The 16,094-nt window shown below is 42.5% G+C and overlaps 1 protein-coding gene across 1 annotated transcript in view; it reads right to left on the bottom strand.

Annotated features, from left to right (window-relative positions):
- The window catches only part of MDGA2 (MAM domain containing glycosylphosphatidylinositol anchor 2), a 423,597-nt gene that overhangs the window by 191,516 nt on the left and 215,987 nt on the right, over positions 1-16,094 (bottom strand). Inside the window, exon 5 of the mRNA XM_075713071.1 lies at positions 2,490-2,686. Within this exon, the coding sequence (XP_075569186.1) occupies positions 2,490-2,686 (197 nt within the window). The remainder of the gene's footprint in view (positions 1-2,489; positions 2,687-16,094) is intronic.

Here is a 16,094-nt window from a genome sequence, read left to right as displayed (position 1 = left end):
ATACAGCTAGCCGGACAAGAAGAGAAACAGTCATTGAAATCAAGCTTGGCAGATGTTTGTAGTATTGGAACTGAAGCGCTCTGTAGGTGTAATCAGTCCCACAGAAATTATGTGATTAAAATTAAACACACGCTGATGTAGTGTTTGCAAGACCAAGCCTTCGAAAGGCTGCTCCTAAAGATAAAATCCTACTCTGAGAAGAGGTGTACCTGGGCTAGAGAAGGGCCCGATCCGGGATAGTAGGAACACAGCTACCAAAGTCGCTGAGTTCTGGAACCGCAGAGCAGCAACATCCCATCAATTCAGTCCTTAGCTCTGGACTCCAAGTTGAACTTGTGGGCTGAACTCACAATGGTATCTGGATCGTGTCCCCAGATTGCAGAGATTTATAAAAATGTATATATTTTCTTCATTGGTTTGGATAATTAGTCTAATTATGTCTAATTGCATAATTATTGTAAATACAGCAAATTTAATCTTGTACTCAGGCTGTGCAATTACAATGTGCAATGAGGATGATGCAGACTCTTAGGAAAAAATTCTGCATCAAGATTTTGGTTTTGAAAAGTTCAGTATTTCAAATACTCCCACAGATGAGAGTGTGCATATTTGTTCAATTTTTTTTTTCCCCATGGCAGCTAAAATAAGTAGCTGACATTACCTGACTCATCAGAAAGAATATGTTCAAAGTTCAAGAATTCATTTGTATATGCCCAGTTTTCCAGGTGCCTTCTACAGTTTAATTAAACAAGAAAACCACCAGGAAGAAAAACTAGCCTTTTTTGGGTACAATACCTTAGAAAATTTAATTGCGTTACTACTTGTTTCCCTTTACATTTCATTTGATTTTAAGATTGACAATCCACCTCCAAAGCAATCGCCAAAAAACGCCACCTCAAATTCATATCTCTTGAGGCTCTGAAGTCAAATCCCCTCTATCCTCCTTCACATCAGGTCTTACTGCTAGTTACCATATCATAAGCTGAACCAATTACGTAGAGATGTGCAGTAGACATTTATGACTCTTGAACCTTTAATTACATCTTTTCCTCTTATAAACATATATCAGATCTTGTAGGCACACCAACAAGATACACTAATGCAACCCGACCTCCAGCAAATATAAAAAGGTTATAGATAAGCTTTCAACTATCAACATGACAATCTGATTTATTCATTAATTCAGCCCAGACAGAGGTTCTAGGAAGAATGCTCCTAGTAACCCAGAAATATTTAAAAAAAAATAAAAAAAAAGAAATTGAATCTAATTTCATGTGACACATTTTGTTAGATACGTTCTTATTAGACGATAGGGAAGGTAATCATCAGCATTTCCATATTGAAATATAAAAAGTACCATGTCAAGGGAGTCTCTTACTTTTTAATTAAAACATTAAAAAAACTCCAGTTTACACACTTGAGTCCAAGTAAACAAGCCACAGATTTGCTAAACTGTGTCCGTACATGTTAAATTAAAAATAATCTCATCACATTTAGGAAACCAATAACCTGACTATGTAATCTAATTCTCATCTCTGCAAGGTTCCAGGCTACACGTTTCTCAGTAAAATACCAAGCCACTGCAGCAATATAAAGCTGTCAAGTACAATAAAAAGAAAAAATGAAGGTGCTCTCAAATCATTAGCTGAAAATTATTTATGAAAGTTGCAGGTTGCTTTCTGCCATGAAGACCAAATTACCAGGCAGTTTTCACCTCTGTCTTTATTCGTTATTGCTTGAGACTTTCCAAAACTATTTTTTCTCATTTTTTCTTTTTTTTTCTTTTGGCAAACACGGTCACACGCTTTTATCCATAGACAATAGGATATGCCACCTTTTTATTCTGAGACTGTGCAAATGTGCTAACAATAAGTTAATCTGATCTAATCTGACAGACTCTTTTGATGGCCCAGTCTGCCTTTGTGGCTGTGAGTGAGAGTGGGAAGACTTAAAAAAGCACTTCTTTCCATTTTTGCCACCTCATTTTTTAAGTGTGTAATTCTGGAACAACAACTTATATTTAAAGAAGTGAAAGGCAGAATAAAATAAAAAAAAAAAAAAAAAACCAACACAGGGAGTTGCCATAGAGTTTAGCCTTCTTGAAAAGCTTTTTAGGCTGTAACTTCTGCGCGGAATCACGTTGCATTGTATTGAAAAAGATTAGGAAACAGCAGTCAAATCAGAGGTTTGGGCTTGCAGCGCCCAAGCAAAATGACTTCAAAGAGGCTCCTGCAGATAGCATTCACTATGCATCTTCACATACTTCCTTTTTTCATAAATTTACAAAAAAAAAATTAAAAGACATAGTTTATATTAGGAAGCCTTATAACAACGTTACGGGTGCATTTGTGCCGGGGTGTAGTTATCTGGAGGGCATGGCCAATAACCCACACCACATACCCAGCAGGAATATGCAGGCAGATCCCGTTATAAAGAATGTGGTGCAAGTAGCCCAAGGAAGGAAAAAAATACCGTACTTTGATTCCTACCTGGGTAAAGAAGGGCTCATAGATCTCCACTCCTTTATCAGACCCTTGCAGCAACACCTCTTGGCCGCGTCGCCAGCTGTACCGAACAGGCGGATTGGAGTTGGCAACGCACCTGAGAAACACCGTTCTCTCATAGTAAAACTGCTCTTTTGCTTCCCCGATGCTCTGGTGGACTGTTACTATCGGATCGTCCAAATCTGGAAAGACAGAAAATAAAACCCCAAAACTGAGATAAAGTCAGGCTTCAGTTGACCCTACAAGAGTTCTGCGATGGGAAGCGTGTGCATCGCCTTCTATACAAGTCAACAGCAAAATAGAGTCAGTACAGCTCTAAAAGCTACAAAGCTACAGGACTTCCGCAGCAGAATTCGGGTTTTGATTTTGTTTTCATCTCTACAGCACTGAGCACAACTGGATGTTCATTTACAGCTCAGGCTTTTAGATATAACAATATATAGGATATCATATATGACAACGTCAGTTGTGTTTCCGTTGTTTCCACTAATACTTAGGTTTCATCTGTACTGCTTTAGTACTTGTTTCTTATGTCTGATCTTAATTTAAATGTCGCTTAGACAAAATAGTTTACAAAGCTTTGGAAATAAACAGACTGATTTGCATCCTAATGGTAGGATCCACTAGAACAGAGATCATGTGCATGCATCTGTCTTCCTTTAAAGCAACAATTTAATACAGTAATTTAATGCATATGCCCTTCTTTCAGTTACATGCATTTAACTTCAAGCAGGTAAATTCATCACCGACTTTAGAACACACTTCTCTTGATTAAAATACAGATATCATGTAATTACTCCCAGCGCATCAGCTCAAAGAAAATTAGATCCCCACAACAGAATTCGCTCATCTTAAATAGGGAAGAAATAACAATAGTCCTTGGAATGTGAGTACATCTAATTAATTGATTTGGGCTTTATACCATCAGGAACAAGTAGATTCCTGTTTGCAAGGTTTTACTATTGTTTGTTACGAGCTTTCTCTGAAGGTACAATTACATCGAAGAAGGAAAAAAAAAAAAGGAAACAAACCAAGAAAAGCAATAGCTATTTTTACTACGTACTAGGTAAAAACGATCAACCTCTAGACAACGTGGTAAGCAATGCTCTGTCAGCTTTAGGGAGAAGTTGCACTACCCGGAGGGCTGGCAGCCAAGGGGAAGTCTCTTCGCTATGCCTAGCCCCTGCGTCTCAAAGGTTCATCCAGGTTTGGCTCCCACAGTTACGGTGCAGGCGCTGGTGCTGTTACCCCAGAGAGTAGGAACTCCTTGCCTAACTGTACCTGTACCAATCCGATCTGCACGCACACAGCAACAGCATCTTCCCCTGCGCAACTCAGCCTTGACCAAAATAACTTCAGAACCTCACCAGCCCTGCTTCTTCCTTAAAACAAAATCATAGAATCATAGAATCGTTTAGGTTGGAAAAGACCTTTAAGATCACCCAGTCCAACCATTAACCTACACTACCAAGTATAAACAATGCTTTAAGTACTGCTTAATTAATTACTCATCCACAAATTTAACCCTATTTTTGCAAAGTCTTGTGTGAGTAACTATCCAAATATCCATTCACCAGATTTATTTGAGGCCACTATTCAGTGAAATGCAGAAGGGGGTGCTCAAATCTTAGCACGACCACAGATGTCAAAGGGAATGTAATGACGCTCCCCTTCTGAGTCCCCTTTCATAGGTATTGAAACCAAGGACAGTTGTTTTGGGGGAAGCATCACATGCATTTTGCTCCCATGTCCTTTCCCCAAAGCCAAACAGAACTGTAATCATCACAGTGTACAGTGTGAGGTAGACCATCAGCACAGCAGTTCTTAAAAAATGTGGGATTTTGATAGGTTTTAAAAACGGAGGTGTGGCAGAGGCACATGGGATTACTTTAATAATCCCATCATTAACAATTAAAAAGCCCATCATTAACAATCTGAATAGATTAGCATGTTTCAAACATCCACACTGAAAAGCAGTTTGCACTTAAAAATTATTCTTTAGATGCTTACATTTTGATTTACGTAACAAGAATAAAGTTTGAGAGTCTCTTGATTAATTAGAAACAAAACCTGTTCCAAAATTTGGAATAATTCAAGCAATAATATCTTGTAACAGTGCATGGATTTTAAGTAAATGTTACCTTTGTTCTACTCTACAAAACATTTAATTTAATATCACAGAAACAAATTATGAAACTGTTGCTCCAAATTAGGATGGCATTTTCTAACGAGATTTCATTTTTGTTTTTAAAGGTTATTTTAAATCACAGTAGTATTTGAAAAGGGATGAGATTGCTGAGACGTTATGCCTTCTACTCATGAATAGCAAATAAAAAGAAGGAAATTAGCTTGCTTCAAATTTCTAGGCCAAAGCACCTGTTCCCTACATTTTGACGAACAGAACATTTCACACATGAATGCTTCCCGGGGTCTGCTTATTAAAGCACTTCCTTAGACCACCAGCAAGGGTGACTGCCAGCCAAGAGCCTCCAACATTGAGTCAGGGGACCACTCCTCGCATCTCTCGCCCTTAGATGAAGGTGCATCCTCTTAGATGAAATACAGAAGAAGTCCATGTCTTGACTCAGCTTCACTTTGATGAAGTTACTCAAGACTAGACACACTATTTCCCTTAAAGCCTGAAAACAGGACTTCGGGCAATTGCGAAGCCTGCCAGTGGCAATCAACACCCCGACACAAGGCAGGCTGAGGCTGACTGGCCAGAAGACAGCGTTGCGAAGGAGGCCCTGGAGGTCCTGGTGGCTGAACAGGAGGTGGCCCACCACATCCCAGGTTACAACAGCAAGAGTGCAGCCAGCAGGTCCAGGGAAACGACTCTTCCCCTCTACCCCGCAGCTGTGAGACAACATCCTGAGCACCCTGTCCAGGTCAAGGCATGGTGATGCTGGAGCGAGCACAGAGGAGGCCACCAAGATAATGGGAGGGCTGGAGCAGGTGCCATACAAGTAGAGGCTGGGGGAGCTGGGTTTGGCTAGCCTAGAGAAAATAAGATGAAGGGGAGATCTAATTTCTCTCTTCAGCTGACTACGAGGATGTTATAGAGAAGATGAAGGGAAACCTCTTAGAAGTGCAGAGCAAAAGACCATGAGCCAATAGGTATAAGCTGCACCAAGAGAAGTTCCTCCTGTTTATAAGTGAAAACAGACTCCCCATGCAATCAGACAAGTGCCCAGAAAGGCTGAGGGATACTGTCCTCGGAGACATTCAAAGCTTGACTGGACGCAGCCCTGAGCAATCTAACCTAACTGAAGTTGGCCCTGGTTTGAGCAGGGGGTTGGACAAGAGGTCCTGTCCAACCTAAATCACTCCATGATATCATGAGCCGTGATGGTGTTGCTTGCGCTACCTGCTCTCTTGCAACAGGTCCACGCTGGATGTGCGTTCATGCCCTCCAACACCGTCACTCCTCTACAACATAAGAGAAGCAGGCACCCTCTTTCGGCATGGCGCTGTACGATGACAGGGGATGGGTTTTGGTAAGAGTATAAGGAAACCTCAAAGAAATTTAAGTTGGGGGTGCAAATGCAGCAAGCCGTCTGCCAAAGCATTTCATAATGGTCAATTAATAGCAAATTTGCACTGCAGAACTTGACTGATTTTTTTCCATCGACAGTGCTGGAAAGATCTCAACAGCTGCATCAAAGCAAAAGAAGCAGCGCTAATAGGAGACAAAATAATGCTTGTGATTGTTGTGAGATTTCACTGAACACCCAACTGCCCGCCCTGCTGTTGGGGAAGGTTAGACAAATGTTTTACTGGATTGTTATACAAGACTCTGTTTTGCTCAGGCAGTGCGAGAGCTGCAAACATAACACAAAATATGCTTTTTGATAATACTGCCGAGGTATTCTGCAGAGTTATTACAATGGAGGCATGCAATTGCCAAATTCCTTGCCCGTAGACAGGCTACTTTCAAGTGACCTGATCTCGGTGGCGTTTAAAGCCCACTTGTCGAAGCTCTTCGGAACTCCGGTTTCAACGTCGAATTGAATTGTTACTAACTGATATTCAAACTTTCAAACAGGATTTTAAAAGCTATTTGAAGCTCCGTGCATATGTGTGAGGATCTGTGGGTGTTTGTTCCCTAAAAGCACTGGTACAGTCAGGGAATCAGCAGTGTGGGAGGGAAGCTATGGACTTCAGGTATTGCACAGCAATTAACCTTGGGAAGAAGGGAAATCACTGAAGAGGCAGGGAGATCTTACTGCAAATGGAGAAAGATTTAGCATCGGGAAGCTCAACAAGATGCATTTTTTAAGTGCTTCACAAGAGGAAAAAAACCCAAAAATTTTCATTTTGGGTTGATCAAATTATGAAGAGTTAACTGACTAATCATTCTTTAAATTAAACTGAAGTCATGGGTGTTGCTATGTAGTTAAAGCCTATTAATCAAAATGAAAATAATTACAGAAGTATGTTTTCCACAGAGGTTTTATGCCACCCATTAGGTTCAATTTTTCAGTCTTTAATCTTTGAATTGAACCAAACAGTCTCCAAAACCCAGATGGCACAGGCGTGCTAAACACTCTATTGGAAGAATTCCCTTTGCACATCCCCAAGCTCTCAAACAAACAGAAAACCCAGTATAAGCTGCTCAGAACGGGTCTAATCTAAATGCACTGTGAATTGCATCACGACGGTCAGAGACGTTGGTGTGGAAGGGGCACAGAAGCATGGCAGCTGCTATCGGTATCCCCTCTATGCCGAATTGCAAAGCACCGGAGGCATCGCACTGTCTGTGAGTAGGAAACAGAGACCATCTCCTGCAACCCTCACCTGAGCTCCAGGAGAGTTTCACACATGCAAACAGGAGAGCAGGATCACAGACTGGATTTGCTATATCATCTTTTTTCAGCTGCTGGGACTACGCAGCTTGCTGATTTCATTTGTTAATTAGCTGCCTTTGTCTTCAGATGTTCAAAGCAAGCGATGCTTGGAAGTCAGGATAATAATAAAACACACATCTGGTAAACTGATTGAAACTGCTTCATCAAGACACCCAGAGAAGAGACAGCAGTGACGCATATATTTAGCCTGCCTAACTCGTAAGTTATTCTTAAATATAAAAGTACAATGTTTTTCATGCTCTTTTTCTTGCTATAGCCTCCTTAATCTAGCGCAAGCTATCAATAATTACCCAGGTTTGAAGTGCTTTGTGGTACCGTATGGTACAAAGCAGTTACATATGACTCAGAAAATGCACAAAAATTCAACAAATATGTATTTCGTGCATACCTATGGAAAGGACAATGAGCTGTCTTGCATGCCATCCATTAATACACGGACCGTGGAGACACAAGAGCTCCAAACAAGCTGAAAACAGGAGAGCCAAGTTACTTGGAGCTCCACATAAGATATTTTTCCCTCTACAACCCGTTAAAAGAAATTTATTATGCATCTGCAGTGCCATATCACATGTGCAGTACAGATAGGACAGCAGAAAGCAAGCATCATTTACAAGGTCAGATCCTATAAGAAAGCGAGCCTTTCTTCCTTGCTCCCGCAAGACAAAGAGTGTGACCCTGGGAGACCCCTGATGAGCTTGTATTGATTTCCAATACCATTTGGGGAAGATCAAACACATGCTAGAAGGCTGTTAACATGCTCAAACACAAAAGGACAAACAGAATGACCTTAGTAGTCAACAATACCCCGTGCAGCTCGAGATCATTTCTGCCTGCCATGCTTTAACAAGGGTTGGAGTCTATCGACAAAGAAACCAAGAGGAGAAATGTAACGAACTCTCGGTGACGTAGTTTTACTGAGAAAATGTTTGCTTTATTCTTTTAATGAGGTTGCAAATATACCTGATTGAGACTTGCATGCACCGTTCATACAAGCGCGTCCTAATGACATCAGGAGGATGAAGCAGGGTGTAAAGCTCCGCAAGAGAGCAGCGATGGTTTTGTTTATCCCAGGACACCAAACTGAGCCAGCGCTCATTATTTGTGAGAATGAATTAGCATTGGAGTCCCTGGGCAGCAGATACACTGGTGCTGAGGGTTTTTTGTTTACAGCACTAACAGCAGAAAACAGCAACACCTACTGCAATACTGAATTTCTACATGCATGCAACCAAGCCAGGAAAGATGAAATTGCTACTCTACTCTTAACTGGTTTAGTGGTGGAGTTGGTAATGTTAGGTTAATGGTCACACTGGATGATCTTAAAGGTCTTTTCCAACCTAAAACATTCGATGATTCTATGTGCATATGCATACACAAATAAAGATCAGTGGTTTTTCCGAATAATGAATAGTCAGACGCTCACACAGAACGATGTACATCTACGAACTCATAACAGGGGTTAACAGCGCAAGACCGTACCCTGGCACGGTCCGAGAGAGACACCGGCAAAGCCCTCTCAGCACAGTCCTGAAACAGATGGGACTGCTGGGATCACTGCGTGCAGTAAGAGCAAGGATATAATTTTCTTTCATATATAGAATTGGTGACCTGAGTACAGGATCCTAATCTGGTGTCAGCCATTGTTAAGCAACATTAAGAAATTAAAGGACAAAGAAAAGAGCAACAGAAAAGTACTTATGCGCTGGAGAAGGTACTTATGACTTCAGGTTGCAGTAAAAGATGTAAAGAGCGAGACGCATTTAATTTCTCAGAAAAGACGACGGAACGGTAACTTTATTATAGGATGTAAGCACCTCATGGTGGGAAAACAGCAGGTACAGAAGAGCTCTTTTGGCTACCGGTAATGTATACAACAAGCAACAATAGCTGGAAACTGAAAGAAGCCCAAATCAGTATGGGAAAGAATCAGACTTATTTTTTTGGAAGATAAAGCAGTTGAACAGAGGAACAGACTACCTGGGCATACAGACAATTCCTCGCCTGTTCAAACCAAGACCAGATGTTTTTGAGTGAAATACAAATTATTACATCCAATATAAGAGAAGCTGGGGGGAAAAAAAAAAAAAGGAAAAAAAAAAAAGCCAAAACCAAATTGGGCTGTAAGATAAAGGAGGTCAAACTAGACTGATGTCATGGTCAATTCTAGTATTAAAATTTATGAAAAAAATCTAACTAAAGAGAGAGTTGATTAAAGAATTCCAGATCATTATCATTAAATCGAGTACACTTGAATCAAGACATTGAGTTATTTAAACTATCTTTTCATTCCGCTCGCATTAGACCATACCGGAGTGTCAGCACACTTTGGTTCCCGCCCGGCCGCACGTGGCTGTGAAAATGCTCGTGAACCACCGCTACCCCCAAACGCAGCGTGTAGGAAACAAGAGTTAAAGCCACTCTTACACTGCAGGGACTGAAAGGGCAGCCAGACAACAGGACAGCAGTTACAAAAGCACTCATCTGCATGACTCTGCTACAGGATTTTCACTTTCCAGGGGTTTATTTTCCTTTTATGAACTAAGATTCAGATATAAGCATACAGTAGTTGAACGGTCTTCAAGAAATACAAATTCTTACCCCAGTATATACAATTGCTTGAGGAGGAATTCTGCAATAATTGCCTTGTTATTACTCTTGGTTTTTAAACAGGGAACCTTGGGTTTTCATTTTCTAGTTCTAGACCACATCTGTCTCCAGTTAATGGCTTTAGTAAAATTCTTCCAGAGACTACTCACAAAGTTTAAATCCCTGTTAAGAACTACATTTTGAACATATCAAGTGCCAATAGTGGTGCCTTGGAGAGCAGGGGCTCCTTAAAACACTCCACTGCTCTCTTACTGCCTTCTTCTGAACTTTATATGTTCTAAAATGAGCACAAAAACATTTTACTTCAGCAAAAAAAATATATATCTGACAGTCCATACCTATATAACAGAAAGTGCCAGGTTTCCTTCCCCCTGCCCCATATATGTTCTGCTCTTTCAAGATTCACATTTATTTTCCAGCCTTAAACTCTTTAGCATTAACCATGTCAGTATAGAAATCTCAACAGTGCTCTGCATACTTTCTCGCAATCTCTGCTCTTAAAGACAACCATATTTTTTCCCAGTTTTACTGGAACAGAATACAAAATACGCATTTTAGGAGAAGAGAAATAAAAAGGAAGCCAGGACTAGAGGAAATAAATAATAGTGAGTGGATGATGAAAAAAGGAGGACATGTAAGAATCTCCTTGGAGGCAAATGAAGATGACAAATCAAACAAAACTATGGCGAAGAGGAAGAGGAAAATGAACCTGCCCAGAATATTTAGTGCCTACGCCTGATCCCAGACAAGTGAAGTCTTTCTGCTGACTTGAAAGAAATTCCCCAGCCAGTCCATCAGTCCATTCTAGGACCGTAGGCTAAAATCCCATCCACCTTGGCAGGGACCCTTAGGAGGTCATCCAGTCCACATCTTGCTTCTCTCCATACTTCTGCTGCCCGTCAATTTTGCATCATCAGCAAGAATTAATACAAAAATATTATTACAGCATGCAAATGCAGCTGAATCCCAAAGAGCAGCTAAGATTTGCTTCCTTAGATAATTGCATTTGACTGCCCATCTGCCAAACCTCCCTTCTCCAAAACCTTCTGAGCTGTTCAGCTTCTATTAGCAAAATTTCAAATGGGGATTGAGATCCCAAAGATAATTAACCTCCAGCACGTTATATAAAATTGGTGTATGCACGTGAGGAGAAGCGGGCACGGGAGCAAGCCTCAGGTTAGCTGAGGGAAACACTGCACCGTGAGCGCACCGTGGCCATCAAGGGTGCAGCAAGCACCCTGGCCCTGGGCACCCATGGGTGCCCTCTGCACAGCCTGGCATCACGGAGCTATCAGGCAGACTACGGGGAAGGGCATGTCTTCGGCAGCGGGAAGGGAGCTGGAGGTGCAGGGAGAAAGGACACAAATCCGTAAGAAACTCTTATTAATTCTGTTACTCTAATAATACAAAATAACATATGCAGGCGGAAGACCTTGAGCTCTTTGGTTGGATGCCTTCTGCAGCGCTTCTGGCAGCCCTGCACGCGCCGACTCCCAGGGCTGAGCCTTCCCCTGTGCCTTTTGCTCCTCAGAGAAGGGGCATCAAGTGAAGGAGAGCGCTTCTGGTCGCAACAGGACAACCCACACTCAATCCCTCCAGAACGGCAGCAAAACCTCACCTTCCAGAGAAGCTGCCTACAAAACAAACCACGGGCCAGGGAAGTTTTCAGATCCACGCAGTTGGCAGAAGAGGAGTATTCCATTTAGCAATAACAAATTTGAAATACATCATAAGCCATAAACTCAGTGCTTTATGTAATCTAGGCCTATTTCTATTACAGCTCAAATCAGATTCCTGCAAACAGACTGAATTTTCAAGCCATTAATATGGTCTCTCTCCCCACTCGAGGCATATTTACAGCATCAATTATCTCGAACCTCATCTGACATGTACTCATCTCAGGCTGATCTAACTACAGCTATTATCATGTGTTAGAGGCAGTTTTAATTTAGAAAAGGAATCGCATAAAAAGCATTCAAAATAACCTTATAGCACTCTTATTAGATTTTTTTCAAGGAGAAAAATAAAATCTGCATATGCAGCCAGGTAATACTATGGAATTAATACTCTATAATTAATTGTAAGCTTTTTTTTCTTTAGTTAAAAATACTGATGGCTGGAGTATTATATTGAACAAATTCTGCAAGGTACTTCCTCAGCAGCTATTCAGGGCTAATTAAACATCATTGAAACGAGCTCAACATGAAAATACAAATCTTCCTTGGGTGATCCTAATAGAAATTTTGCATTTCCATTCCTGCATGCATGCATATTTAATCTTCACTTCTTAATTTTCACAAGCAAGGCTGTCAGTACATATTAGTCAGTTATTTTAGTGCTTACTGTAAAAGGTCTCTCTTTGGACACCCAGAAATAGCAAGGTGGGCGGGTGCGCTGTGGCCGCTCTCGCTCCTGGTGACCAGCGCCATTTCCATGATTCATTGTTTTCTGTCTGTCTACTCCTATCTATTATCTCTTTTTTTTCATGCAAACTGTGTCTGTCGGTGTTCTGTGTTAGTACATCCCCTAGTATCATAGGTGTAGCGCCATAACTGAAGTGTACTATGGCAATATTCACCCATAATTGACATAATCATATGCACGTACAAATTTTACCTTAGTGGAAAAATAATCCTACTTCTGAATCTTTTCAAAACTGCCCCTTTCAGAACATCCCTAAGCCAGCAAAATCTTTCACAGAACTGCAGACAGAAAAGCATAACTCAACACGGGCAGCGAGCAGACTGCAGCCACAGCCAAACCCCCGCCCTCATCAGCCGGACTCGGAGCATCCCTCCCAGGCTGGGTGACACCGGGCAACAGCCCGGGTCAGGCTCTCTCTGTGGTGCTCCGTCTCCGATCACATTGCAAATACAAGACAGAGCCGTGAGTCTTTATCTTTTCCTAAAGAACAAGAAATCAGAGCATGCAAGAACTGTGCGTTTGAGGCGGGGTGTCTAGGGGAGACATTGGAGGGGAACCATCTCGGCATCCCAATGGGAACGGGTTACTGGACACGCATCTGTGCCTTTGCAGATCTCTCCAAAGGTGATTTTGCATGCTCACCGCTGGCACATCGGGATGGGTGCTCCCACCAGGGCTCCCCTGCCTGCTGGGTAACCGGTGCCTTGGGCTCCTACTCTGAGCAAAGCACAGGTCTTCCCACCTGCCCTGCTGCCGACACAGCAGCACTGGCTGGGGAGCGCTGACAGTGCACTCCAAACCTCGGCACGCCCCAGACTCCATCAAACAGCCCCAAAAACCCTGTCGTGGGTTAGCCCCAGGCAGCAGCTCAGCACCACGCAGCCACCGCTCACTGCCCCTGCCCCCATGGGATGGGGGAGAGAATCGGAGGAGTGAGAGTGAGAAACACTCCTGGGCTGAGATAAAAACAGGTTAGTAGTTGAAATAAAGTAAAAGAGTAATGATAATAGTAACAATATAATAATAATGATAATAACAATATCCAAAGCAAGTGCTGACCAATGCAGTTGCTCCCCACCCGCCGACCGATGCCCAGCCAGTTCCCAGCAGCGATCGCTGCTCCCCGGCCAACCCCCCCAGTTTCTATACTGCCCATGACGCCGGATGGTATGGAATGGCCCTTGGGGCAGTTGGGATCAACTGTTCTGGCTGTGCCCCCTCCCAGCTCCTTGTGCCCCTGGCAGAGCAGGGGAAGCTGAAAAGCCCTTGCCTGGTGTCAGCACTGCTCAGCACCAACTAAACCATCAGCGTGTGATCAGCATTGTTCCCATCCTAAATCCAAACCACAGCACTGTGCCTGCTGCTGGGAAGAAAATTAACTCTATCCCAGCCAAAACCAGGACACAAGTGCAAGCAACGGCAAGGCACAGGCAGAGAAAGCGCTCACCAATTTAAGCTGTGCTGCTGTATTTTCAGCATCCAGTAATTTATTCTAAACAGAGTTTATTTTAGCTAAGTTACCCAGTGGCAAACACAGACTAACAGGGTCGGGATCAGGCAGGGCCACTTCTCATCGGTGCTGATGCACACGCAGATGACCAGGAGCTTGACGAGGCCAACGCAAACCGGAGCGGTCTGCACCTCCGCGCGTGGTCGCAGGGAGCCGTGCAGGGGGGTTGGCGGATGCTGGGACACAAATTGGTTTGGACAGAGTGAATCCTAATGATGTCACATACTGGTTTGCAATCAGCAAACAAGGCAGTATTACTTTTACCACCATGCTTCAAATTTTGCTCTCAGATGAATGCCCAGGGCTCCTGGGGGGTTCGGTCAGTGCGGTGCCTGGCTCTCAAGCCGACATTTCCATCTCCTATGAAACACAGCATCCCCTCAGCCCCAAAAACCTTGAGGGGTTTGACCCTGGCATTCTCACCCCAAATAAACGCTCCTGCTTTAGCTGCAAAATCAAACACGAGTCTTTATTTACAGCCACATAAAGCTTTTTTTTTTTTTTTTTTGGTCTTTTTTTCCCCCTTCCCCAACACAACTCCCTGTATCAGTTGGATCCTCCTGATACTACAAGCTACCACTAATGCATGCCTACCAAATTCTGTGACGACTGCCTTGTTATTACTCTTGTTTTTTAAACAGATAACCTTGGGGTTTCATTTTCTCTGTACCTGTAAAGAAACAGAATGGAAGATTACATTATGAAAGAAAAAAAGGATTTACCACCCAAGCCAGGAGAAACAGTCACTAAGACTCAAGGCCACCTGGCACGCATGACACATTACTAGGAATAATGGTTACAAATAGGACGTTTTAATATGATAAGTAATTATTGGTTGCATAATCCCAAACCTAATTAATGCTTGCTCCTTCATTTTTTTAAAGAAAAGAAACTTAATTTTGTTGAAGTAATGAACATCAAAGCGGGTTAAGAAGGTCTAGTTCTAGACCACATCTGTCTCCAGTTAATGGCTTTAGTAAAATTCTTCCAGAGACTACTCACAAAGTTTAGATCTTCACTGCATTTGCCATCATCTTTTGGTAACATTTTAAGAATTTTTTTGATTGGGAAGGGATCGTAGCGTGTTGCGCTCTCTCTGCGGGGGAGCTCGACAGGCTGCAGACCCACAGCAGCACTCGGGTCTCTGCCAACTCCCCAAATGAGCGCATGCTCCTGGCAGAGGACGCACAGAAGGGTTGCTCCTGACACAGCTTCCCTCTGTCCCGCCATGCTCGGAGCTGCTTCTGCAGGCTGCCTAGGGAGCTGCCAGAAACGTAGATCTTTGTCCTACCACTGAACCACCTTGTAACTTTTTTTGGTGAGGCTTGTTTGAATTTCCATAAACAATAGGCACCAGTCCTACGCTTACAAACACATGCAAATAAATAGCCCATGATAAACTCTTTCTTTTTTTTCCCCTCTCTCCAGAAAATAACAAGTGTCAGGAACACACTGGGATGCAATCAGGCTGATGAAAAATGGTAATATGAGAGTTTGAGAGCCCTTTTGTGAAGCCAGAGGCTCGACCTTGCATTTGCTTTATTCTTGGCTTGCTTTTATTGAAATTGCTGCAATTTTAATAAAATTTTCTAATGGTTTTGAATGTCTGTTCTTACTGCTGGTTTGTGCCTTCTGTGTCTTGCTGATATCCATCGCTTTGTAAGAAACAAGCACACACAAAAGAAGCCTTTTATAATCCCGGATAATGAGCACCACTGTGTTTTGGTGATATTTCAGGAGAGCAAACCTTGAATTCAAAAAATGCAGCATATTTATTGTCAAGATCAATGGTCAAGTCAAATCAGAGACTTCTTGTAAGTGGAGTGATTGCAAATGAAAGCATGGCAGAGCAAGCCCCGGATTATAGAGAAGTTATTTAGTCTAAGCAATCGACAGACAAACTCCACTTGACGGATGCAAGTCACATCGCTTAGCGCAGTCCTGGAAAGCACCAAAATACCACAGCAGTCGTGCGGGATGGAAAGAATCTCCTCTTTTTCAGGAAATATGCACATAAGTATCCTGAAGTGATGCCGTGTCAGCAGTCTTGCAGTTACTCCATGACTGTTTAAGTTAACAAAGAAAATTGTAACTTCACTGCTCCGTCCCTGGGCCACAGCAGTGTTATAAAAAGCTATGGAGAAGGGGAGGGAGCAGAGGCTTTGGATCTCAGCTGTTCTG

This window comes from Pelecanus crispus, chromosome 6, assembly GCF_030463565.1.
Source record: "Pelecanus crispus isolate bPelCri1 chromosome 6, bPelCri1.pri, whole genome shotgun sequence".
In the NCBI taxonomy this organism is placed as follows: Eukaryota; Metazoa; Chordata; class Aves; order Pelecaniformes; family Pelecanidae; genus Pelecanus; species Pelecanus crispus.
Note: the sequence above shows the minus strand (reverse complement) of the source record. Positions and strands in the feature narration are given on the sequence as shown.